Source organism: Nipponia nippon, unplaced genomic scaffold (assembly GCF_047370975.1).
Source record: "Nipponia nippon isolate SJK-2023a ecotype South Korea unplaced genomic scaffold, ASM4737097v1 scaffold_9, whole genome shotgun sequence".
Taxonomy (NCBI): Eukaryota; Metazoa; Chordata; class Aves; order Pelecaniformes; family Threskiornithidae; genus Nipponia; species Nipponia nippon.
In genome coordinates this window covers 23,077,341-23,104,658 of record NW_028262413.1, presented here as the reverse complement: position 1 = coordinate 23,104,658, position 27,318 = coordinate 23,077,341, and the positions used below count along the sequence as shown (strand labels likewise).

At 37.9% G+C, this 27,318-nt stretch overlaps 1 protein-coding gene across 5 annotated transcripts; it reads left to right on the top strand.

Annotated features, from left to right (window-relative positions):
* Positions 1–67: 67 nt before the first annotated feature.
* Positions 68–25,837, top strand: ACAD9 (acyl-CoA dehydrogenase family member 9). Of its 5 annotated transcripts, XM_087744106.1 has the most exons (18): positions 68–240; positions 2,048–2,141; positions 4,538–4,639; positions 7,448–7,554; positions 8,975–9,075; positions 10,869–10,947; positions 11,966–12,140; positions 12,759–12,832; positions 14,319–14,394; positions 15,071–15,141; positions 15,510–15,629; positions 16,494–16,622; positions 19,284–19,363; positions 19,913–20,039; positions 21,885–21,962; positions 23,730–23,858; positions 24,942–25,014; positions 25,500–25,837. In XM_087744106.1, exons 1-18 carry the CDS (start codon positions 97–99, stop codon positions 25,598–25,600), a joined length of 1,860 nt encoding a protein of 619 aa, XP_087600232.1. In that variant the 5' UTR covers positions 68–96; the 3' UTR covers positions 25,601–25,837. The 5 variants fall into 5 exon arrangements, 4 of the variants coding, with proteins under 4 accessions (XP_087600232.1, XP_087600233.1, XP_087600234.1 ...); XR_015701363.1 differs by lacking the exons at positions 24,942–25,014; positions 25,500–25,837 and adding an exon at positions 22,507–22,682 and having other exon boundaries at positions 23,730–23,860; XM_087744107.1 differs by lacking the exon at positions 16,494–16,622.
* The last annotated feature ends 1,481 nt before the right edge of the window (positions 25,838–27,318 follow it).

The following is a 27,318-nucleotide window of genomic DNA, read 5'->3' as shown; positions in this document are numbered from 1 at the left end:
GCACGGCCCCGCGGGGGATGGCGGGAAGAGGCGGGTGGGTGTGACACGGTCACGTGCCCCGGCGCTCGCGCTGCCGTCAGCGTGGCGCGCGGCGGGATGGCGGCCATGAGCGGCCTCTTGCTGCGCGCCCTGCGCGCCGCTCGCCCGGCGCCCGGCGCCCTCCCCGCCGTCCGCCGCCTGCGCACCGCCGCGCCGCGCCCCGCCTTCGCCAAGGAGCTCTTCCTGGGGACGCTGCGGAAGGTGAGGGTCCCGCCTCGCCGCTCCAGCCGGGGCCCGCCGGGGCGGGGGGTACCGTCTCCCGCTCCTCCGGCCGGCGGCGCCTCAGGGGCGGGCGCGGGCCGCTGCTGTGGGGGCACCGGAGCGGGGTCGGCGGGCGCTGCCGGTGGCACTGGACTGCGGCGGGGCCGCTCCTCCCACCGTGCCGTCCCGGAGGAGCCCCGGTGCTGGGGATTTTCAGGCGCCAGTTGCCGCTCGACAGCGGCCTGCCCGGCCGCGGGGCAGCGCAGGGGAGGGAGTGCGCCCGCCGCTGCCCGCGGGAGCGCTGGGAGGGGAGAGCTGGCCCCGCTGCCTCCCCGAGCCCTGCTTGGGCCTCACCGGCTGCCCGTTACTGGCTGTGGCGCGGGGAGAAAACGGGGCGTCGCGGCGCAGTCCGCTGAACGCAACCCCAGTCACAGCCGCCGTTCCCTATTGCAGTCCAGGGCTGCTGGCTCTCCGGTGTTTCAGCTGGCCTCTCAGCTGAAGCTCGCTTAGTTGGGTGGCCCAGTTTACACCTGTGCACACACAATCCGTGATGTAATTCTGAATGGTCAAGAACAGCCGGCATCTGAAGGACTACTTTAAACCACAGTCGCCTGTTCTTGCAAGTCTAGCAAGTTCCCCACAGAAACACAGGTGTCTGTTTATATTGGGCTCTGGGCATTGACGAACTGCATTCCACAAAATTTATGTCAGTTTATGCTCTGTTTACTTCAGGGAACAAGACTTTATTCGAACTTTAGCTTACAATATTTTATAGGAAAGATTGATGTTCTTGTTGGGTCTTGAGATGCTGCTGGACAAAGAAGTTACAAATTTGAGTTATAACACTGCATTAAAATGGTACTTGTTATTCCAAGGTTTGGAGTATGCATTTATCAGAGATTACAGAGTTAAATAAATGGAAAGAAGGAATAACTCAAATCCACTGAAATGAGTTGAACAATAAAGTCTCCCAAAACAGACCTTGTCAAGTAAAGTGTTATGACAGTTAGCAGTCAGACTCCATCACGTTAAACCCCTACTCATGTATGCCTTTTTTTTCCCTCTCAAATTTCAATACAAGAGTTTTCTGAAAAACTATAGCAGTTACTTGATCCTGAATTTTTGGAGCTGATGTGATTCTTCAGACTATAGTGAACAGGTTTGTTTGGGCAGAGGTAGGCTCTTCTATTTAATAGGGGACAGACGATAAAAATTAGAAGCATGCTTCTCATGTGGTCTTTCACTTCTTGTGGTAGTTGCTTGGATTTTTTTAATTTATTCAAGCCTGTCAGGTCATACTGCTTCCAGTTTATGACCAAAATACCAGGGTGACGATAAAGAGCAGTATGGAACTCACTAACCTTTGTACTCATGACATTGAACAGGTGGAATGTGCTGTGTGTTTCCAAGGGACAGCGTTTGTGGACTGAAGTTTGAAAACATAACAACACTTTATTGATTCTGATACAAATGAAAATTAACTAATTTTTTTTAATCCCAAAGTGGGATTACATTGACAAAATTCATCATTGATGAAGGATTTTTGCATTGTCATAGTTCTTTAAATCTCTTTATTTCTCCTTAATGTTTATGTTTTTCAGGTAATAACCTTCTGATTTGGTTTTGGTATGTAGCAAAGTTGAGTCCTGTGGATTTCATCAAATAAGGCTGTTTCTGTACGTTTTCTGCATTTCTTGATATTCCCAGTTTTTTAGAGTCTAGTATTTGAAAGGCATATGTTCTTGAATTTTTATTTCAATTGCATGATTCATGCTTTAAAAAAAAAAAAAATTGCCTCTTATTTTAGGAAGAAGTTTTCCCTTATCCAGAAATTAGTAATGAAGAACTAGAGGAGATCAACCAGTTTGTAGGACCTGTAGAAAAATTCTTCAGTGAAGAAGGTATAGTTATTAGTTTCTTATTCGTGTAAATGATTCAGTGAATACAAAGTGATTTAACTATAGCAGTTTAATAAGATTATTATACATCAAATACTTAAGTTACCTTATGCATTTATTGCCAGTAATATAGTGCTGCTGATTCTATAGGCATGTTCATTTGTGGTTTTTTTATATGGAGTATTGGATGCTGATGAGAGGAAATAAATCTTCAAAACATAAAAAGATAAATAGAAAAAAAAAGAGGAAGTAAAAGAATTCTGGGATAGAGGTAGGATTTGAAATTGGTTTAGCTAGGTTGGATAGTGCTATTTACCACTTCATATCACATATTGTGATTTTTTTCTGAAACATTTTAACTGTCCAACTGTACTGAAACTGGGTTTAGCAAAATTCAGCAGAGATATTCATAAATGAGGACTCTTTGAGAAGCTATGAAAAATCAAAAGTATTTACGTTTTTTCAGTATTAGTGATTCTATTTTGGAAGAGTCATGTTAGCCATATGCATTCCAGATAGGGTTGCAGGGTGTTTCTTCTATTACTGGTGCAATAGATAAGCCAATTCTAGAACAATTGTAGAAAATTGGTTTTTACAGACAGCAGTTTCTGAGACAGTTAAACAGTATCGTCTCGGATACGTCCCGCTGACAAAGATACTGGGTCTAGATTGCCAAACACTGCAGGAGTTTGAAGAAGCCTGTGATTATCACAGATAACAATTTATGAGATCCAGGTAATTTTAACGATAAAATTGTAACGTTGCTCACTGACATTAAATTAAGAATTTATGCAGATTACATTTTTAAATTCTTTGCTCTGTTGGGGAACATAATTTATTGAGTAAAAAACTTGATATTTATGGGAGGAATAAAAATGTCAAATTATAGAGTCTTAACTGAAGGTGGAAATTGCTCGTCTTTGTTTGAATTCACAGCTATTTCTGTTTAGTTATTCATGGTGATCTATGGGTGTGGTAAAAATAGGTTAGGAGAGCAGTCTTAAACAGTTAGAAACTTGATATGATTGGCATGGGGTAAGGAAATTCATCTCAGCAGAGTCAATATGAAGTGTGACAGTGTCCAGACACCACAGATAGCGCTGTACGGGCATAATGGAGGAAAAGGTAAAAAAACACCTTTCTCTCCCCAGAACAGTTGGTGGCATACCACAGATACGTATCTCATACTATGTAGCTAAAAAATTAGTGTGGGGAACAAAAAGTCTGATTTAAAATTAGTTTTCTTTCTGAATAACTTCCCTTAGAAGAGTATCAGAATGTTTAGTTGCCTCCCACTGTTATACTTCACACAGAAGTTACAGCGCCATTTAAGTTTCTTTAGGAAAGTGCTGTTGCTTTTGCAGAGTTATTTCTTTTTGTGTACTTTTTGGAAAGATAGCTTGTGTTCCTTTTGCTATAGCTTACAGCCTTCCTGAGCTGCTTAATACAATTCTTTTTTGTTTTCACTGTCACAGTACAGAACAGCTCTTGTAATCCCCCAAGAATAACTCATAAGAACAAGATTTTTATAATTAACTCATTTATGTACTTTTTTTTTTTTTTTTTTTTTAAATCATGATGTAGACATAATTCGGGTAGAAAATCCTGGAAGTACTTAGCTTATTCCAGTCATGGAATCGGCTAACATGCACAAGCACAATCTGTACACATACAAATGTTTGAGAAAATGAAATAAAAACCATATTTTTCCCAAGCCCTTTCCCTGTATATTTTGTGAGTTTACAGCTGTAATTAGTATTCTTGGGACCTTCCAGTTGGTTCTGTGTTTTGACTTTGATGGTCTAATAAGGTGGGCTACTTAAGTGGAATATTGTTCTCCAGAGACGGAATTAGGACTTCCCACTGCAAAGTTTAGGACTTAACCTGCGTGATCATCATCAAAATGCTAGAAAATAATCATATTTCACTTTGCAAGGAGGAGAACTGGTTGGGGTGGCAGGCTGTAGCAAAGAGCCCCCAACCAACCCAGTGCATTATTAATCCTACAGAAGCCAGTTTAGGGTTTGAGACTTTTCCAGCCACAAGAGGAGGAAGGCAAACAGAGGACAGTAAGATTAGACTGAAGCTAGAAAGAGTAATTCTTGTGAAGTTAGGGATAACTATGTCTGTATCTGGTACAATAAGCACTCTGTCTTTTCAAAAGATGCTTCAGAAGACTAGGGATGGATGTGATGCTCCAGCAGCCCCTTTTTCTGTAAGTTATTTCAGTTCTTCAGGTCTGGGCTCTCAGACTGATAGTTAGGTTAGAGATCATACTGCTGCTAACTCATAGCACGCAGTGACCTTGGCTCTGATTTCAGAACGCTGCAGTCTCAGAGATTTTTTTTTTCTGCACTAAGGAACACAGTTTTAAATTATAAAATCTCCTGTATTTGTAGTGGACTCTAAGAAGATAGATCAAGATGCAAAAATCCCACCTGAAACTTTAAAAGGACTGAAGGACTTGGGTCTCTTTGGCATGCAGATTCCAGAGGAATATGGTGAGTAAATGATCACAACAGGATAACCCAGTGGTCTATATTAAGTAATGCATTTTTAGGTCCTGCAAAATGTGTCTGTACTATCCTATGTGTAGTCCTTTGACTTGGATGTCTAAATTAGGAGCAGAAGCTTCGTCCCTAGTTAATAAAGAAGTGCGGGCACCAAGAATGTCTGTTAGCTATGTAGGGAGCTCTGCATACTCTTACCTTGGGCGCCTAAGTTAGATAACTAATTTTAAATGGTGTAAATTCCTCTTGGCATAGCGTTTTCCTTTTTGTTCTTTTTTTGGATGCAGTAGAGTAGCTTGACATTCTGTGAGACTTGCAGTTCTTGCTGATGGTTCCTAAAATTATACTGGGTCCAAACTACAGCGTCTCATGGAACTGATCTGTCAAAGCTGTCACCTGTCACTGGCAGATAGGAATGCGTTTGACCTTACAGAAGTGTAAAAGCGTAATGTCTATTTATTAAAAGTATGGCTTTTGTATAAAAACTTTCCTGTGCAACACTGAACAAAAAGTTTATGTCTTAAAGGATGTTGCAGTGCCAATTGAGATCAGAAACATTAGTTCCTCAGTGGATTAACCCTTAAACTTGCAAAGGAATTTTCAAGAAAATGTTAATCTTATTCTTATGCATAAAATAAAAATTGGGATTGAAACTAATATTTTACATGAAATTTATAAAGAAATGAGATCATTGCATCATCTATTTTCTATTATAAATGAAGGAGACTTCAGAGAGAACAACTCAGAGGAAGACAAAACTATGTTTGACCATCTGCAGAAGATAGCTTCGGGGGGGAAGATACCTAATTTTTGAAGAGAATAGTGTGAAACAATGTCTTTTTTTCAGTGCTTACAATAATACTATATAAAGCTGGAGATGTACCTCAGTATTTACTTGGTGTTAAAATAATACCCTATTTTTTGTTACACCTTTTTGTTTATTGTATTAGGCAACATAACTAGTGGTGCTGTGCTGCACTGATTTCAGTTCTTTAAATAAAGTGTTTCTATACAAATTCATTAAAGTATATTGGACAAATTGCATGTACTGTAACGTGATGTGATCTTTGTTGATTAATTAATAGTTAATTAATGCTTTTGACATGCATTAGCAATGGTATTAAATGTTTCTCATGGATATTCAGAACTAGGCAGGGTGATGTGAGAGTAAGATAGAAGAGAGGTTTGCAAGCTCTTTCAGGTTTTTCTCTTTAGGATAGTGTCTGGGGAGGAGAAGGATCTGGACAGAGCACCTTAACCCATACAGGGAGAGAGGTATTTAGGAGTTAAGAAATATATTGGAAGAAGACAGGAGGTTAGTGTCCACTGAAAGGCAGTGTTGGAAGCAGAGGACAAAGGACAGAAGTCAAAGCAGAGCATTAGGAAGCATCATGACACTGGAAGTGTAGCTTACTGTTGATTAACTAGAAATAAGTTTCCCACTTTGTTAAGTTTTTTAAAGAGTCTAAAAGGCAATGTATTTGACTTAGAAGTCATACTTGAATTTAATAAAATGTTGTTGTTTTGATCTTCTATTGCTTTGAAGTTAGTGAAATAATACTCTCTCAGCTTCCAGTTTATAAAAGATTGCAATCCATTCAGCATACTTGTAGAAAATCATACAAGTGAATCCAGTGTACGTGTTTACAAGACAACAGGACTGTGAATTAATGGTATCGGGGAGACTTGTTCTTGCATTTTTTTGGTATACATAAAATAGTAGGAGTATGGAGACGTCTGCTGAAATAAGGCGTTCATTATCCTGGCTTACACCACTGTCCCAAGTAGAAAATTATTAACCTGAACAAAAGATTATCTTGATTAGAGAAAGTTGTTTATTCAGCAGTAATATATAAAATACTCTTAAATTATGGGGAGCGGGACTTCTAGTCCTGATGACATAAATTTCTTGAACGTTAGACTCATACAGGTGCAGCTTTGATTTATCCTACTTCTGTTCTTTTCAAGCTCCTTACAAATAGTTGCTGTATTTGCAGCAGCAGATCACAAAATTCCTCCAAAAAGGATGTGCTGGTGTCAAGTTTGGTTCTTGATATATTAATGGTGGTGTTTTTTTTATTAAAGACATTTTTGAAGTGTTATATTTTATCCTTCTTTAGTACCAGTTTGGAAGTCTGCTTGGGAACTATTTTGCGTCAGTTTTGTGGTTGAGGTCATTTTGTGCCCGGTTCGCGGTGAAGCTGGGGACAGCCTGGCTGTCTTGGTGTGTCGGTACCAGTCCAGCCCGGTCCTGAGACTTGTCCAGCACCACCCCCTCTGCAGCTTGGTCTGCAGCTGGTCAGCTGTAAAGCTGTGTATGGGTTAATTGGCTGGCTTTGTAAGGTAGCATAGAAATGTCACCAAAAAAATTCATTTTATCGTATAAGCACAGAAATTCATTCAGACTAGAGCACTCTTTACACAGAATCTTATACCATTTCCACATACAGAGTGTTTTAAACAAGCCTGTTCTCTACCATTTGATGGATTATGCTGTATTTGCTATGTGTGGTGCATGCATGCTTGAACACAAACACATCTGTTTTCCAAATAGAACTAAATTCAGCACAACTCATGCTTATGAAAAAAGTTACTGTTTTCAAAATGCATTCTTCTGGCACAACTGCAGCAATGTGATACTTACTTGTGGACATATTATATCCAGTCTATACTAAGATGCTCCCCAGTTAACAGTGTTATATTATTGACGTTTCTGTACTTGAAGAGGATTTTTTGGGGGGAAGGGGCAAGTTAAATTGTAAGGTTCCTACTTGGAATAAAATGTAGTATTTGTTCCAGGTGGTCTTGGTCTATCAAATACCATGTATGCGCGTTTGGGAGAAATCACTTCTTTAGATGGATCTATCGCAGTTACTCTGGCAGCTCATCAAGCTATTGGGCTTAAGGTAATGCTTTTCTTTTATGTCAAGTATTTCTACATAATTTGCATAGAAAAGGTGAGGTGGTTTGTTTAAATGTGGAGTGTGGGTGTAACAAATAAGAATTACTGGTGAAGCATCAATCGGGTGGAACATTTTGACGTTGGGCTGGTTGTTCGTGTTCCCAGCACCCTCTGCCAGTGACTCAGTGTGAGACTTTCATGCAACATATAGACTGAATATGAAGTACACAAGAAAAGAAAATTACTAGTTCAGGAAACATTGAGATAATAATTTTTAGAAAAAATGCCTGAAACAATCACAAGTTTTTTAAAATGAGCAAACTTGATAAAAGTAGCTAGACTAAATATTGAAATAAATAAAATATCAGGGGGGCTAAAATTCGGGGGAGGTGGGACAGCCATGCAGAGAATTCAGACAGATGCAACTTTTTCTGGCTGAATGGGGTGCATATTGGGAGAGCTTAGAGAAGAAAACTTATCCAAGATGAGTGTGCTATAGCAAGCATGTGAATTTTAAACTTGTTTTCTGTATAATATAGCCTTAGATATCTACCTTTCAGTGCATTTTATGGTGGATGGATGGTAGTAGTTTGAAGCTTGAAACAGGAGTAAGGTCAGTATAATAAGAAAAAATTCTTCATGGAATTGAGCAGATAGTGCTAATTAAAAATATGTATTTATTCCTCACCTTACTTAAAATTTTGCCATCTGTAGAACAGGGATAGTGAGCTGAGCTGATCTGTAAAGCAGTCTGATAAGAAGGGGAGTGTAAGACAACTACTGTCGCTCTCCTGCTGTAGCCAGTTTGGGTCAGTTGGGGTTAATCCTAATTTTGTTGAGTAACTATTTTAGCTATTTAACTATTGATTATTTAGCTTTATCATATATTTTTGTATTTTGTTTGTACTTCGTAAGAAACCTGTTGTAAAAAAAGAAATACAACAGAAATAATTAAGTGCACTCTCACAAAAACTTGTTGAATGCCTGTGTAATAAAATAATTAGGAAGCTAAGTAAATCATGTTTTCTGTTCTCTGAGGAGGAGCTTTGAAAATTGCTGCTTTTTGGGTTATTAAAATAAAATTATAGTGATAGTAATGAAGGTATGACAAATTATAACTGAAGGACTATCTCTGTGCCTTTCAGAGCAACAATTAAGTCTTCACTTAAGCATAAACACAGTGAAACCTACCCAAGAAGGCAGTCTTAACAATAAGGCATTTCCTATTGTCATTTGAACAACTGTGTGACGATAACTGACATGTTTTAATGTCTGATAAATAATAATATCTATTGTTTATTAAACTGTGTCTTGTTATGCCATAAAGCTTGCAAATTAAGCTTCCTGAACTTGGCAAAGCTTGTCAGCTTCATTCTTTTTACACAGGTTGATGCTGAAAAGTTTTCTGTTAATTCTTTATTTAGGGAATCCTCATTGCTGGCAGTGACGAACAGAAAGCAAAGTACCTGCCTAGACTGGCATCTGGGGAGCACATTGCAGCTTTTTGTCTCACTGAACCTGGAAGGTACTGGTTTTGTAATCATAAAAGCTTTAGAAAGCACCAAAACAGCTAAATGATTTTTTTTATTGTTTTCATCTTCATTACAGTGGTTGTTTGGTTAATATATTAAATCTTTATTATTTGGTGCCTGTGGCTTCAATGTATAGGTCAATTTTTTTTAATTTTTTTTTTTAAAAAGGTACACTTCAAATAATGTAATTCATCTTTCCCCAATGTGCTGCTTATGGCCGTTTCCATGAAATCACTAACCATTGTTGTTCCCATCCCAGGAATTCATCCACTTAATTTCTGGCATTACTGAATATTAATTGAAAGGATACTTTGTGCTATGTTAGAAATAGTGTGCTGTGACTGTTCTAGGATACTTTCAGTTCTTTTGCAAAATTATAAAAGCCTGTATTGAAGGAGCTACCAAAAATAATAGGAAGACATTTTGGTCTTTCCTTAGAGTTTAGAAAAGGCATCTTTGCAGCAGCAACTTCATTTCAAAGATAAAGTTATATTTATTATGTTTATTCATTGGCTATTGCTAATGTTGCAAATTCTGTTAATGCAGAAGAGGTACAGTTTTCTTAAAAACATATAGGCAGATGGTTTACTACAATATTGTTAAGGAAACTGATTGAAAGCCTGAGACCAGTTGAATGTTTGAAGTTGAATCTTGCTTGTCCATACAAAACTATAGTTTGAAACTGTCTTTTCTGAATTCGTGTCTTTTAGAATGACTTGCAATGAGCATTTGATCTACTTGCTAATTGTCATGTTGCTGTGATGTAGATACCTCCCAACCATCAGTGATGGTTTTTATTCAAGAGTCCTAAGCCAGTTTTTGACCCTCTAAAAGTTATCCCACTTGCAGGTAAAACTTAAACTACCACAGATATTTTAACAAAGTGATCCATGGAAGGGACTTGGAAGTAACACACAGGATAAAAACAAGGGCTAACCGTGTTCTGAAATTCTTCTAACATCTTTATTTAGCCCAGTATTATTTTAAAAGATAGGTAGTCTTAGTAACTTTAACGTTAGTCTTTTTAGAGACCTTGGTTCTAGTGCACAGAAGCAATCATTTTTAGAATGGAATTTTAGAAATCTAACCCTGTTAAAATATCAGCAGACATCTGGCTGTTCCAAGAACTTAACAACTGTCTTCAGCAGAAAGCCTAAAGTGAGCCCTTGTGGCATTTTAATTTGCAGAAGAGGAAGCTTCTTTCAAGGGGGTGATTATGTGCTTCTTTTTACATAATGTAAGAAAGTGGTGATTCCTGAACTTTTAATCACAGAACGTAAGCTTTTGATGGCTTTGTTGTAATTCACCTGCTGATTCTGCTCCTATAGAAAGTGCTTGATGTGCCCAAGTGCTCATTGAAAGAGACTGTCACATATTTATTTTTCATTTCTGTTGAGCCTTTTTTCACTTGGGATATAAAACCAGGGTATGAATTTTTGAGGAACAGCTTAGACATTTTAAACTTGATTGTGTATGTTCACATAGCTCAACGTGTAGCTTAAAAAAGTTGCTTATGTGGCATTCTGAACATTCTGGTCAGATCATAAGATTGATAACACACATGTTAATCAGCAGAAATGTCCCCTCAGGTAACTTAAGTAGATTTCTTTAGAGCTGTTGAATCTAGTTAAGTTCCCTTGTTAGTTAAGAATTAAAATTTATGTACTACTATTTAATACAACTGTAAACATTCCTTTTTAAAGGATGGCAAGAGGAAAAAAGACGTAGTTTTGTTTTTTAAAGCATGTTTATTTCTTTAAACATTAATAACTTCTTTGGCTTTTAGTGGAAGTGATGCTGCATCCATCCAGACAAGAGCAACCCTCAGCGAAGATGGGAAATATTTCATATTAAATGGCTCCAAGGTATCCACTCACAGACTGGACATATGACAGGTTTTTGTTACAAGTTTATAGAAAAGCATATTTGTCTTTTGGAGCATTGCGGTCAGTCAGTTTTGCTAAGTAAGTGGCTGGCTTGGCAGCTGCATCAGAATTTTGAGGTTTCCAAGCTCGTGAAGAATGACCATGTCAAAAAGACATCCCATGTTGTTTCGGGGCCAAAGAGCATAGAAAAGCACACTGTTCAGGGCATAACCTTCACTAAAGTCTTGGTAAGAAAGACAGCAAAAGCCACTCTTCAGTTCTTTCTCTGTATTGCCAGCTCATGGTGTTCAGCTTCAGGGAGGGTTAGTTAGGCCCCCTCTGTGACAGCATAGGCAAAAAGAAACCTGAAACCATGTTTTCCCCTCTCTTCATTCTTCATTCCAGATTTTGTAGGTACTTTTGCAAGAAAACTTGACAGTGAATTGGAAATAGGGCTGCTTGGAACATTTCTGCTAAAAGAAACAATGGCAGAATACAATCTTGAAGAATGTAGAGATGTACTGGATTCAACAATATTTGATCCATTGCAGACTTGATCCGTAGTTGTCAATATATTTGTCTGTGATGTGAAGGGACCCAGCCTGTGGAAGAGGCTGTAAGTATGTGGCCTGATTCAAGGAATTCCTCATCAGAGTTGAAGTTATTTCAGGCAAAGTGGGTCTACAGTCTATGTTGCCCTTGTATCCTTCATGTGCTGTAAGTAGCACAATATACAAGCTTTTGTGAAAACGCACCATGGATTTTAATTTAATTCAAATCTATATTACAACCTATTTTTATAGTTGCTCTAAAATTACCATTCTGTGGTCAACTTTCCTTGGAAATATGTTCACAAGAAGCAAAACTAGTAGCAGAACACTCATTAAAATTTTAAGGGAAGAAGAAGTAATTTTTCACCACTCTGTTCTGTTTGCTGGTCTGTTATGAAACACTTACAACAGTGCTCACAAAATCAGAACAAATATATTTCTTCTACATCTTTCTTCTCTCAAAACAGGTTTGGATATCAAACGGTGGCCTTGCTGATATTTTCACAGTATTTGCTAGGACAGAGGTTATTGATAAAGATGGACAACTAAAAGACAAAATTACTGCCTTCATCGTAGAGCGGGATTTTGGTGGAGTCACCCATGGGAAACCTGAAGATAAGTTAGGCATTCGAGGATCCAATAGTAAGAATCACTTAAAATCATTAACAGAAACAGTTTTATTATTTTAATGTTCTAATTTGTTTAGATCATCTGAATTCAGAGGCAAATCAATATCTGTTCCATATAACAGTTTAAATTTCATGTTTCTTTACCTAGCTTTTCCTATGAGTCCTTCCTAATGCAGGGTCTGAAATAAGAAATCCACATTGTATAATTCATTTCTGCACATGTGAAGCTTCCCTAATTATGCAGTGAAAGAAATTACTCGGAAGATTCAGTAACCAATTAGCTTTAATCTAGAAATAAGTTTTCATAGGCTTTTCTTAAGCTTACTGATGATTATAGTTTTTCACCATCTATCATTTGGACTTGACTGCTATATCAGTTCCTTAAAATAGAGACAAAACTGTAGTTCTCCATACAATGTATAGTAATTACATTTTGAATATTTTATATCAGTAATTGATGTCAACTACAGTCTTTTCCCAAATTCTAATTTCTTTGGCAAAGCATATATAATTCTGTCATAAACAGTGCTTTAGGAAAGCTTTACTTCTTGTTACAAAAAGAGTCAATTATGTTCCTGTCTTTTAAATATTTCTACATAATAATTCAACAGCTATTAACTCTGTGTTTCAGCTTGCGAAGTACATTTTGAAAACACAAAAGTACCTATAGAGAATGTAATTGGAGAAGTAGGAGGGGGATTTAAGGTAAGCAGTAAAAATAACTACTGATGATTTTTAAAAGCCTGAAGGAGATTTTTGTGGGTTTTTTTTTCTGTACTAAAGTTTCCTTATTGGTAATACGAACATTGCCAAACTGAAGAATACTGCAGGACGGACTTCTCCATTTACCGTATGTGCTTTGTATTAGTCGGTTTCACTGGCACAGTGCACAAGCATGCCATAATGGCAGATTTGTATGTGTTTCTTCTCAATACAGTTATAGAGCTGGTTCCACTATTTGTTTGGCTTTTTATTCTTTTTCATGGTATGCTGTTCTCTTCAGAAAAGGGAGCAACTTTTTCAACAGAACTTCTGAACTGAATCAAGGAAATGTCTTCTGCTGTTTTCTACAGCCAGAATTGCAGACTATGTAGAAAGGGAGAGAAAGAAATGAGTGTAACAAGAAATGGTTCAAGGAAAGTCCAGATCCTATCCAAGGTCCCGTGGTTGTCAGATGGTTTTCCAGGTTTAGATTATAGCACAAGAAAATAATGGGGCGAGTACATCGAAAGGCTGCCTCTGGCATTGACTTCTCCTCATGGCATCAGAGAAGTGTGACACCAATAAAGATAACACTGGTCACTTTGCTGTTGTAACCTTTCTCTGAGTCTGACATGTGGATTTGCAAAACTGTTCTTAATGATCCTGGTCAGTTTTCTTACTCCTTCTGTAGCAGGCAAGTCCAGACCTAAATGCTGAATGAAACAATTTTCTTTAATGTAGTAAAGATATCAAAAGATGATTTTTATGATTTCTTCTTCAGATAATTATCACAAATTAAAAGGTACGAACAATGACTTCTTGCTAAATTTCTTAACAGTCTTTGAACTGAGTTACCCATGTTTCTCTTGTTAAGAAACAATAATACTAGATTTCAAAATCTATTTTTGTACATTATTGATCTGTATTTTATTTTTATTTCTTCATCCTTTCATTCTTATTCCCTTTTCTTGCATGTTGCTGAAAGGTATCTGAAGCAGGGAAGTGTCCATCACAGGTCAGCTGCAGAGAAGATATTTATATTTGGCTGTTGTGTACACAGTACACACATTAAGCAATATTCTGTTTTTTGTCTTCGTCTGTTTGATACACTTCAGCAGTGCTGTCTAGTGTGAATGTTGTTTGTCTAGTTGCAGATAAATACATTTTAATCTACATTTTACCTTAATGTAGTTTGAATAGAGGATTACTTCCAGGTCACTGGATCACCAGTATCTGAAAACTGTATCAAATATGAAATTCAATGTAGTAGGTCACCTTAAAAGCCTAGTTTTGAAGAATTATTGCTGGAATGCTGAACGGTGTACTGACCAGTATTAGGGCAGGTGTCACAAGATAGGAGGTGTTTTCCAGTGACACATGAAATCCAGGAAAGCACTAAAACATGAAGCAAGGTAGCAGTAACCATCGTGGCCTAAGGAGGAGTTTTGTGGCAACATTTGTACCTAAAAATCATTCCTTTTCTTGACAGGTTGCCATGAATATTCTAAACAGTGGAAGATTTAGCATGGGCAGTGCATCTGCTGGAATGATTAAAAAACTGATAGGTGGGTGAATTAGGTGTTCTGGATTGCTGCATGCCATGCAAAAAAACCCCTTGATCTGCATAAGATATATAACGAAGTTAATTCAAAATAGTAACATGAATCTTGATCGTAACAACATCACTACATTGTCAGTCATAACATACTTTGACTTCTTCAAAACACTAAAATAATTTTTATTTAAAATTTTTATTAAAAGCCTGTAAAACACTGAAGTTTTTTCAGTTCATATAGTGGAAAGTTACTGCCTCTATTGAATTTTTCTGAGGTAAAATATTCTTACTGAGAGAATAACCTATATACTGTTGCTTTTAGAAGGTATAATCTCCCTTAAAACTTCCAACTTGAATAACTGGCTCAAGGCTTACACACAGAAGTAATAAAATTGGTTTCTACCAATAGTTACCCAAAATAGTAACAAATCCCTCTAAAGTAATTATTAGCACTAAAACGTACCTTCTCTAAGAGTACAGGTTCACACCTCAGATTCTTGTTCCCAGACTTGATCAACACCGTCATTTTGATGGTGTTTTTCACAAGGTACTGCTTCTGAAGCAGGGAGGAGTTTTGCAGTGTCAGAATCAGTCAACAGAAAGATGCCATCAGGAGGAATAGTCCGTCACAGTTATAGTTCTGCTGTTTTGAGATGAATTTTTTTTTTTTTTTTTTTTTTTTCAAGAAATGGCAGCAGAGTATGCTTGTACCAGGAAACAATTCAATAAGAAACTGAGCGAATTTGGATTAATTCAGGTAATAAAAAAGGAAAAACCTAAATCTCTGTGCTTTGTATTGACTAAGTGCAAAGACATAGATTATGCTGATGTTCTTGTGACTGTACTGGTTTGAAGAAATTCCTAGAGGTATTAAATTTATGTAAACTTAGTGTAGATTTCTGTACACTGATCTTTTAAATGTCTAGAATGATAAATGTAATGAATAAAGATTTTTTTTTTTTTTTTTAGATTTTTCATTATTGTTTTGCAGTAGTACTTTTTATTAATTAGTATTTGATAATATGTTAAACACATGAAAATGCAGTTGTGGTCTTAAGTTTCAGGCTTGACTGTGGGATTTTGCATCTGAATTACTGTGTGATTCCTCATATTACTTTTTGACAGGAGAAGTTTTGTTTTATGGCTGTGAAAGCATATGTAATGGAGAGTATGGCTTACCTCACTGCAGGAATGATGGACAGGCCAGGGTTTCCAGACTGCTCTGTGGAGGCAGCCATGGTCAAGGTAATTCATTTTATTGAAAGACTTGCCTACAGCTTTAAGCTAATAAAGACTAACACCTCTCCTGTTTTTCAGTCTACATTGCAGATTGCTGAGAGGCTCAGGTATTACATTTAGACATATGATACAAAAACCTTAGCTAGATGAAAAAAATAGACATTACTGTTTTATTTCCCATGTGCTATTGATTACCTCAGCTTCAGGTTTGTGTCACCATATGAAATAAAAACTGCATACAGCAGGTTTGGAATATCATGGTCCTCTTGAATTCTGTTTTTATGTGGCCTCACACAGTAGCAGGAGTAAATAAAGACACTCAGTTATAATCCCAGCTGCAGCCCTGGCTATGGCACTTCTGTCCTGGCTTTAACTCAGAATTGGTTGCAAAACATATATTGGGAAAGAGTCAGGCCCTCTATAGTGGAGTATCACTACGTAAGGCATGTCTGCAGCATAGGGCTGGGTGCTGCAGGCTGACAGGCACCCTTGAGGAGAACTCACAGATTTTCAGCCCCCATTGGTGGTCCCTTATGGTGTGGTCAGTTCAAAAGAACTCGTGTTCTGGTGAATCTGGGCAGATGTGAAGGGCTCCAACCAACCAGCTGCAGCTGTTCTTTCAGTTTGTGGCTCTGACTCTCCCAGGAATATTTCCTTATAGAGACATTTTTGTGGATTGCAAGGAAACCATTTAAGTTTGACCGAAGTGTACACCCTGAGCTGTAAGGGTACTATTTCAGGCAAGCTTTAAACAGGGTTATTGTAACAGCAGTACAAAATACTATAGCAATGTCACATAGATACAGTAACAGAGCAATGTATTCTGTATTTACTGTGTAGCATGGTGATTAAAATAGTGTTCAATGGCAGGTGTTCAGTTCGGAAGGTGCATGGGCTTGCGTAAGCGAAGCACTGCAAGTTCTTGGAGGCCTTGGCTATATGAAAGACTACCCCTATGAACGCTATCTCAGAGATAGTAGGATACTTCTGATTTTTGAGGCAAGTATGAATATACTGTTTTTACTGTAAACTGAAATTCACACTCTCACGTTCTGTAAACCTGAGCTGAAACCCAAGTATTCAGTTGAACAGGGCTTCATTCATTTAGTTGCAAAGCCCGTAATAGTCCGCGTAAGACTGAAGAACTAATCTTGTTTTCTTTGGAGATATGGATAGTAATAAAATAAGATATGATGGCTTTTATAGACTAACCACAAAGTGTGAGTTACAGTAGGAACTAGCACCAGCTTTGCCTATGGAAAGAACAAACTGGTAATACATATGCATGGTAATACATATACTGTTATATATATATATATACACACACATATATACTGGTACTGTATATACGGTTTCTTCTTAAATATTTAGAAACTTTCTGGATGTTTTTAACAAAATACACAGCTGTTTTAAATACACTGTCATGAGAAAAAACAGCCTCGGTTCATGGCTTGGGTTTGTTGTTGTTTTGAACAGACTAAAGGATTCTAAATTAGCATAAAAGCCTAAAACTATTTTAGTTGACAAAAGTAACTCATCAGTTTATGTTCAGTAGATAGTTGTAATTGCATATGCTGACTCAGGATGAAATCAGAGTACTATGTCTGCTGAAGCAGGAGCCTTATGAGAATTAAGTTGGCCATCTTGCTTTGTATCAAGCATATTTTGAAACCTTTTTGCTCCTTTTATTCTCATGTATCTGTACTAGTATAAGTGATAAGATTTGGTAAGAGGTATGGGCAAAACTAAATTTTGAACAGATTTCTCTAATAGGATTTTCTGGGGTTTTTTTGTGGCCAAGCTGCTCTGTTGGTGCCTAGACTTGAGTAACCTTTCCTCTTGTGTGCTTCTCACAAGTGAAGTAGGGAAACTCACAAAAGATTAATTTAGAAGCTTAATTAACTTATTGATGTGCATTTATTTTAAAAAAAAATGTTGGCTGTGAAATTTATTCTGTTTCCGAGCTGGATCATCAGTGACCATTCATCTGTGCATCTGAGTCAGACTTCCAGACTTGATTTTTCTTGATGGACCATTTAGAAATGATCATTTACCTCCTGGTGTCAGGACAGCAAAGATCTCAACTGCTAATTAATGCAAGCAAGAATTTTCAAACTGCAGATCGGTGCATAGCAATCACTTAGCTGCTTTTGCAAATACGTGTGTGTTTGTATCTCATGTAAGTAGGAAGAGTCAATTCCAATATTGATTAAAGAACAAAACCAGCCAACCTGTAAGTTCATCCTCCTACATCCTGTGTGGTTTGATGTTTATGAATCGGGCAGACCTTCTGAATAGTAAAATCAAAACCAGATGTAAGGAGCACTTTCTAGACAGGTTGAAGCAGAAGACGACCTTTCGCATTGGACAGCTAATAGGAAGTCTTTAAAAAAACCAAACCACTGCACCACTGGAATTCCTGTAATTCAGCTCATTTTTCTCACTGATCCCAACAGTTACAGAAAGTTACTCTTCTGCTAAAACAAGGCACTTGTGCTTACATTGCTGTTTATCTTAGCCTGTTCGTAAGGGACCTGCAAGCAGATCTGATATATGCAGTTTGCTGCAGCCAGGGACAGAATTCTAAAGATTACTCCTTGTTTTCCAGGATCTGTTTCTGTTCTCCAACAGCAACAGTAGGTAGGCTGTGCTCTATATGTGCCCCGCCAAAACTTCTGTTTAGTCTTAATAACGGATGAATACTTCTTCTTTGAACTGTAGCCTCTTTGTCACTCGGCCTGTCACTGGGTCATTACAGTTTTGACACTGGTCTAATACTCGGGGTGCTTTTCATTTGTGACCAGGCTTCTATGTTTTGATCTTTATTCTTCAGTCATCTACATTAAAACAATCAATCGTATAATGGATTCCCAGACATCAAATTGTACAGTATCATCTTAATTTCTTGGTCTGTATTTGCTTTCCAAACAGGCATATTAAGCAGTTTTACAGCTATTTAAATGTTCCTTTACTGGAACAATGTGGAACTTATTTTCTACTCAGAATGCATTTAGTCTGGTTTCTTTTTCATTGTGATACATATGTATGTTTAATAACAAGCGGCTGAACTTCTTCACAGCTAAATGAAATCAGAATTTATAATTGAGATAAAGCAAAAGATAGCAAACATTTATGGATGGATGAAAAGTAATCTTTTAATACTAGAACAATAGAAAGGGAAGACTGGCAAACCAGACCTGCTTGGAAAACATTCATTAATATTGTAAACTTTATAGTTAACTAAAGAACCTGTCTTCAAAATTATACATATACTTTAAAAAAATTAATTAGTAGAGTGTTTAGTCTTTGTTGCTTGTTTCCAGTATCCCTGACCCTCTGCAGCCACATGTGCTGTACCTCCCCAGCTTCTGTTACTGCTTCAGGCAAACTCACCTGGGAGTGCAGTTTCTGGCATGTCTGTTTTCTGTACCAGTGATGATCATCTTTTGTCTTACATAGAGTTCTCAAAAGAATTTTGTCTTACAAGTCCAAATGGATTTTAGAACATTTCAAGGAAAAGCACAGCAAATAAGTTATTTAGACATGAAAAGCAGTTTTAGAAAAAAAAAATATAGAAAATATTAGCACAGCATATCTAGTTTTTTGAAATGCTAAAAATACTTTGTACTTGATAGTGACTTTATATTATGTTTTTTCCAGGGAACAAATGAAATTCTGCGACTGTATATTGCTTTGACGGGTATGCAGCACGCAGGCAAAATCTTAACTGACAAAATTAAGTACGTCTTATTTATTGCTAATAGTTTTTAATAAACTACACAGAATCTGATAACTGTTAAGAGGGGAAACTGTAGGGAAAAAAACGCAGTATTTCTGAATGTATTATCTTGTCTAAAAGGCATTTCAATGTTATTAGGGGTCTTTTTTTTTTAATCGGACATTTTATGTATTTAAGAATTTTATCTTATCTTATAATTCCAGCTTGTGTAAAATTCTTTTAAAAGACCAGTAATTAAAATGTTATAACTTTAAGATTTTATAACAAAGTTTTACTGGTAAGACAGCTGTATTGTACATACTGAGTGCATATACTGGTCTCTGGAATTTATTGTATTTTTGAGAGGAACTGAATATGAACCATGTTATATACTTTTAATCGTTCTCCAGACTTCATAGTAAAATGGATCAAAAAACTTGATGATTCATAGACAAACTGCAGGTGTTTTGGTAAAGCATTTACAATTTCAACTGGTCATCTGAACCTCCTGAAACTTCCTTTGCAAACCAGGAAATGGCCGTTAACAGCTGTTGTTTACCCAACATTTTAGAGAAATCAAGAAAGGAAACGTGGGGCTGGCACTGGGGGAGTTTCTAAGCAAGTTACGGGACACGATGGGCAGAAGAGTGGATTATGGGCTAGTTGGTGATCGTGGAGTGGTGCATCCCAGCCTACAGGTGAGGGGGAAGGGAACACTGGTCTTTCATATTTGATTCCCTTCACTGCTTGTCACAACTTGATATCCTGTTTATGCAAAACAAAGCATGTGCTTAGGAGCAGTGAGATTTACAAATTTAAGCAGATGTTTGTACCATTTCAGGGGTAAGGAGTTATAGATGATATATTGATACATATCAAGGTGAAATGAAGACTGCTCTAAGTCTGTATTTATACTAAATCCGGGTTTATATCCATTTAAGTAATTTATATAAATTGAGCCTTCACAGTATTAAAGTCTTTGTAATGGCCTGTTGCTGCCCTTCATAATAAGCTCAGTTACAAAACACAGTGTTTTTTCCTGTTTAATAGTAACACAGTTTTAGGTAAGAATTTCTGTGAACTATATATACATACCTGCTTAGTCACTTAGTGATTAATTTTTATGACCAAAGATGAATGTTCTGTTAATAGAAAAAAGGTATGATTTTTACTGTTCTGTCGGTATACGTGTCCTCCAGGTCAGATATTTCAGGCACACAGGTAGGAGGATTTGCTAATACTGTTCTGTTCACAGAGGGAAGCTTAAGAATATGGCACCTCCTTCGGGTAAATGCGCTGTATTCTGCAGTGCCACCAGGGTACGTGGGTGGATTGTTTTAACTACAGCAATTCTGACCTAGCTGACACGCTAGATTCAAATTTCTTCTAAATAGCTTCAGACCCATTTACTTGCATTCATATTACTAGAATCAGCATCATTAATTAGTTGTGTTTATGAATTAATAAAAGCCAAATATGACACTGGAAATTTTCTTCCTACTTAATACCAGAATTTGAGACTAACAGTGAATTCAGACAGTAGTACCAGAAGATAATCTTGATTTTCAGAGTTTTCATAACTTGCAGTACTTAGAATAAGAATTAGGTTTGCTGTACAGAACTAAACATTGCATAAGAATTTTGCAAACTATTATTTGCATACGCATAAAGACTATACTGAAAAGTTTCCAAAAACAACATTTAGAAAATTTTAATGCATATTTTATAAAGAACAGTGCCTGTCTGGCTTTCAGCAGCAAGCTGGATGAATGTTAGAAAACCAGTGCTTGCCAAGAGAAAATCTAGTATTAGCTGGGCTTCAGGATACCAGGGCTACATCTGAACAGTGATTTTCCCCTTGGAAAAGAATCAACATTTTGTAATCCTATTCCTTTTAGGTAAATAGGGAAACTTTTTCTCCTTGTTCGCTGGGAAGAAAAAGATGTAGAATGGTGAAAGATCATCTTAAAAGGGAATTCTGGTCAATGGCTAGAAGTTGATGATAAACACTGCCTTTAGCAGCAATTGAACTTACATATTTTTTTTTAGAGAGGGAAACTTCGTTCTTGTGGTGGGGCATGCATCTTGGGGCTTACATCGTCATTTTCTTCAGAGAATTGCCTGTTGGTTGTTTGACTTAGTGTACGTTGTTTCTTCATTTTGATCACTCAGAATTGATTCTAGACCTCTTTAACTGTGTTCTGCTAAACTTCAGTCTTGGCTAATTAAAAAAGGAAAACTAGTTTTGTGCTGTAGTTGAGAATTCTAATTTGTGTCTTGTCTACTAAACCCATCAGACATTCTAGCCTCCTGCAGCCAGACCACAGAGGCCCAGGACTGTGCGGGCAGAGCAACGACTTTCTCACGCCCAAGATTGTGGTTTATTGGCTGGGCAGCACAGGAGTAGCTCATACTTCCCCATAGGTGCTTCCCTATAATATGCTTGTTTAGCTAAGTGTCCTGTTTTAAGGGGGCAGGGGTGTGCTTGTTTTTTTCCCTTAGAAGACTACTCAAATTGTTGTATTTTCTGTTTCATTTTATAGGAAAGTGGACAGAAACTTGAAGAAAACATCTATTATTTTGGAACTACAGTGAGAGGCCTGCTAAGTAGGTTTGGCAAGGTAACTATTTTTTCTTCCTGTTGTCTTTGTTATTGAATAGTTTATCCTCAATCAAATTGGCCTCTCTAGAATCTAGAGTGGACTGTGTGCATGGCAAGAGCTAGGACTTCCTTTACACAACACCTTTCCATTGAATATGAGAAAATACACTGAAATTCTATGTAATGGACAACTTTTGTTTAAAAAAAGAAAAAAGCAGCAATCTTGGTTAATTAGTTGTTTTTTTCTATCTCTGTAAGCACAAATCCTGCCTGCTCCAGTGACTATTTTAAGTACTTCGCTGTGAGCAGTCACTGGAACCCATTTCCCTGTTCCCAAATGAAGAGCTATACCAGCAGTTTCTAAATTTATGCTATTCATCCATATTGTACAGCAAACAAACCTATAATTACGTCATGCGAAATGGTGTAGTTAAAATAGGAGAGACTGAACTTAGAATACCCTGGATTTTCAATTCTGTGAGAATTAATTCAGTGTGTTCTGAGAATGCTTATTGGACTAGGCCCTGCCACATTCCACCTTAACTAATACATCTTTTGAACAGGCTTAATTTCAGTGATTTTGGCATTTACGAACGTGATTTCAAGACACAGCAATTTTACTGTTGGCTGCAGCCAGAAAGACTGTTACAAGGTGGTGTTCCCCAGGGCTCAGTGTTGGGGCTGGTCCTGTTCAATATCTTCATTGATGATCTGGATGAGGGGATTGAGTGCACGCTCAGTAAGTTTGCAGATGACACCAAGTTGGGTGGAAGTGTCGATCTGCTGGAGGGCAGGAAGGCCCTACAGAGGGACTGGGACAGGCTGGATCGATGGGCTGAGGCCAATTGGATGAGGTTCAACAGGGCTCAGTGCCGGGTCCTGCACTTGGGTCACAACAACCCCATGCAACGCTACAGGCTTGGGGAAGAGTGGCTGGAGAGCTGCCTGGCGGAAAAGGACCTGGGGGTGTTGGTTGACAGCCGCCTGAACATGAGCCAGCAGTGTGCTCAGGTGGCCAAGAGGGCCAATGGCATCCTGGCTTGTATCAGGAACTGGTGGGGCCGCACCTTGAGTACTGTGTTCAGTTTTGGGCGCCTCACTACAAGAAGGACATGAAGGTGCTGGAGTGTGTCCAGAGGAGGGCAATGAAGTTGGTGAAGGGTCTAGAGCACAAGTCCTGTGAGGAGGGGCTGAGGGAGCTGGGGTTGTTTAGCCTGGAGAAGAGGAGGCTGAGGGGAGACCTTATTGCTCTCTACAACTACCTGAAAGGAGGTTGTAGCGAGGTGGGGGTTGCTCTCTTCTCCCTAGTAACAAGTGATAGGACGAGAGGAAACAGCCTCAAGCTGTGCCAGGGGAAGTTTAGGTTGGATATTAAGAAAAATTTCTTCACCGAAAGGGTAGTCAGGCATTGGAACAGGCTGCCCAGGGAAGTGGTTGAGTCTCCATCCCTGGAGGTATTTCAAAGATGAGTAGATGTGGTGCTTGAGGACGTGGTTTAGTGGTGGACTTGGCAGTGATAGGTTAACAGTTGGACTCAATGTTCTCAAGGGTCTTTTCCAACCTTAATGATGCCATGATTCTAAGGTGGAACATAGTTAATCCAAAACTGTTAAAAGGCAGAGCACAGTTAATCCAAAACTTTCTGACTTAGGTTAGAAATTCTATGTAATAACTTACCTGTCTATGCTAAGTAAGTATGAACCTAAATACAAAGTATGAAAAAAAATGTTTGGTAAAAGTTTTAAATTGATGAACTACAAGCTAATAAACATTTTTACTCTTTTAGACAATAGTGGATGAGCAGTTGGTTCTGAAGAGAGTGGCAGATATAGTTATTAATTTATATGCAATGACAGCAGCTATTTCCAGAGCTAGTCGGTCTATCAGCATCGGTCTAAGAAACCATGACCATGAAGTAAGTGCGCGTTAAGATCAGTCATACCCATTTAATGTCTGCACTCCTTGGATTGTGTAGTTTAACAATCAGTATTTATTACCATTCTGCTTCACTAAGTGTTTTGTAATGAAGAGGCACTATCTAGCCTCAGACTTCTCCTTGAAATGTTACAGCCTGTCTATGTTTTACAAGGCTCAAACCAGATGCTTTTCCCTTGACGAGCCGACTTTTCCCCTCAACGCTGAAATGTGCACGAGCGTGATGCTGTGCTAAATGAGTGCTCTAAACCAGCAGGCATTGCATGCTAATGTCTCAGATTTTGCAAAACCTCAATGACAAATAGCTTTCATTACACTTAAAAGTACACTCTACGTTTGTTAAGAATTTGTATCTATCACAGCAAACTCTCTTGTAAAACCGACAGTGCACCAGAATGTTTCTAAACTGATTGGTGCAAGAGTGCAGTAACCACACCAATTGCCTCTCAGGTGCTCTGAACATACGAGTTGCATGCTATCAAAATATTTACACATACGTACACATTTATGAATGGATTACAAGTTTTCATGTTCTCTTACACCTGCTAATACCATGCAGTGCTTCCCAAACTCTTTCCATATACTAATTAATAAATAGTGACATATAGTAACAACAATATTTTGTTAATAAATGTATTGACACTAAAGTGAGAATTTGACACACAGGTGATTGTATAGTAGCTCATTTAAAGTTTCATGGTAATGGCTATGCTACAGGACAAGTAAATTTGCTACAATTAAGTGTTAGACAAAGCCAAACTAATTAACCTTTGTCTTCACTGGCCTTGAGACTTCAGATTTTGTGTATGTAAGCCCCTTCTGGATTTAGTACCAAAAATGTCTTCTAGTCAGTTTTGAGTGAAGGGGTCATCCCAACTCTGACAGTCGGTAGCTGTGGGGAAAAAAACAACTAAACTTGCAACATACATGACTAGCTTGAAGGGCTCCATTATCAAGAGACAAAACTAGACTTTCAGAAATTTAAATTACTGTATTTTTGCTACATTGTTTTGTTTATGAAGTTCATTTACTAGCTTTTAACTGAATTTTACTATTTTCTCAGGTGCTTCTTACAAATATCTTCTGCACAGAAGCATATTTCAAGAATAATTATGCCATGGCTCAATTACAAAAGTGTAAGTTCTATAAAGTAAAAGGACTTTTATACTCTTATGGCTTTCACAGACTCCAAACAAAAGTAGATGTTTTTGATGTGACCAACAGAATAGTTTTGCTCTGCCTTTAATTAGGATGAGGAACAGAACTGGTACCAGTTGAATATGAAGAGTCTCTTCATTTAATAGATAAAACAAACTGCAGTGATTCTTTTTTTCCCCCACCTGTGGGGAGGAACTTGAAATCTGTCAGCAGCAAATACTCCTGTAAAGAAAATACTAGATAACAATTAGGTATTTGATCTATTTGGTTAAGTACTGACCAATTAGGCATTTGGTCTGTGAAACTCAGTCTGCAATAATCAGTCTTTTTTAGAAGATATGTTAAATTATTTCCAGGCACTGAAGTTTAGATACTTGCATTTGTATTCTAAAATCCTTTTTGAAAGAAATTTAGAAAAGCTCTTTACAGTACTTCAGTTAACTTTCCTTCTGTTTCTCCACAGATGCAGATGAAAACCTGGATGACTGTATTAAAAAAGCTGCTAAGCAGGTCCTGGAAAAGAGAGCCTATATCTGTTCTCATCCACTGGACAGGACATTCTAATTACTTCCCTGACAGCAAATAGTGATGAATGTGAAACAGTGACTAATTCTCTGCAGTTCAAATATTTGACACCTTAAAAATAACTATTTCATGTTTACCAAATGTAATTAGCTGTAAAAACTTCTAAACACAATATAAAAAGGATAAATAAAGAAATTGTATTTAAATCTCAAGTTACCTTATTAGATGTATATATGTCTGTTTCCCTTGGAGCTAAATAAAGACAGTTGAGGTTCAGACGGTGAGATGTGTTTTCCCAGGGAAGGGATTGGGTGTTTTGGTAAGTATCTTTAAGCTTAAATCAGCTACTTACTTACTTACTTACATACCTTTCAAGAAGCACTGAAAGACTTGCAGAATCCGAACAATTTCGTTTGGAAGGGACCTCCGGAGGTCATCTTGTCTGATGCACTGCGGGCAGCAGCGCCAGCCGCAGTCATCATTGACTTGTCCAGGCGAGTTTTGAGTATCTTTGAGGATGGGGGTTTCACTGTCTCTGAGCTCCCATTTTAAAGTTTTTCCTTGTATTTAAACAGAACTTCTCTGTGCTATTCTTGGCCTTGGTCTTAAGCCTTACGCTGGCCCCTTTGCTTTGTTTTGTTTTTTAAAAAACAATAAATAGGGGGGGTTTATTAAATATAATGTGTCATTTCTGCCTTGTGAGGTTTTTTTAACAGAGGATTTTTCATGAGCATTATTCAGACTTGATGATTTCATTAGGAAGGCAATTATTTTGGGTCACAGGTATACATTACCAATTATCTGTTGTTCACTGAGTGCTTTCTGTTTACCAGGTTACCTGTAGCCAGAATAACTTTGCTCAAGTGTATCATTCTGGAGAGGGTCTTCCTGTTGTGTGAGGATGGTGGTGCGTCCTCCTGCTCTTGCAGATTGTTCTCTCTTGTGAATGAACGAATGTTTACAGCAGAGTCACCTGGAATGAAGGACTCCTAGATCAAGCTGTATCTCTTTATCTACAAATTCCTAGTAAATAAGTGTTGCAATTTCTCAGTTAGAAGTGTGATTTGAACAAGGAGTTTTGATCATCAGGTGCCGTGCCATTTAAAGATCGGTGTGGGCTCTGGCAAAATTTGCTAACAGCTTAGTAGTTCTGAATCAGCTAACACAGTAATTTTGTTAGCTATCACCCTGTTTTCTCAGATGCAGCTCTACCTTGCCTTTGGAAGATAGAGGCCAGCTATGAAATGACAAATTTAGTGTTTAACGTGGTGAAACATCAGGTTCAACACAGGAGCTGATGAATCATCATTTCAGAAGTTGACACTCAAAAGGCTAGACTCTGACCTTGTTAAGCATGATTTATATCTAGTGTGAGTTTTGGAAAGATTACATTTCTGCAAGAACTGAATAATTAAATGAAGCAAAGCAGTACCTTAGACTCTGTGATGGCATGACAGCAAAATAAACGCCAGAACTCATCTCCCACAATAAAGAACAAAATGCCAATTAAACCACTTTACATTGCTCCATATGTAATTGAGATAGTAACTACAAGTTTCCTGTTAATGCAAGACTTGCTCTCTGATATAGTTTAACTTAGAAAGTTCAAATAACATGAAACTTTTCAAATTTCTAGCAGTTAAACTGGAAAGGTAAAAATTGCTCTTCAAGAACTTATTATTTGTGTAACTTAGATTAGAAATGCTGCAGCCTACGTTCCAATATAAGTCCAGGCCTATGGCCAAGTGTCAGTGTCT

Coding starts and splice junctions, on each gene's coding strand:
- ACAD9 (XM_087744106.1), top strand. CDS start 97: ATGGCGGCCATGAGCGGCCTCTTGCTGCGCGCCCTGCGCGCCGCTCGC. Junction 7,555..8,974: donor ATCAAGCTATTGGGCTTAAG/GTAATGCTTTTC, acceptor TTCTTTATTTAG/GGAATCCTCATTGCTGGCAG. Junction 14,395..15,070: donor AATGATTAAAAAACTGATAG/GTGGGTGAATTA, acceptor TTTTTTTTCAAG/AAATGGCAGCAGAGTATGCT.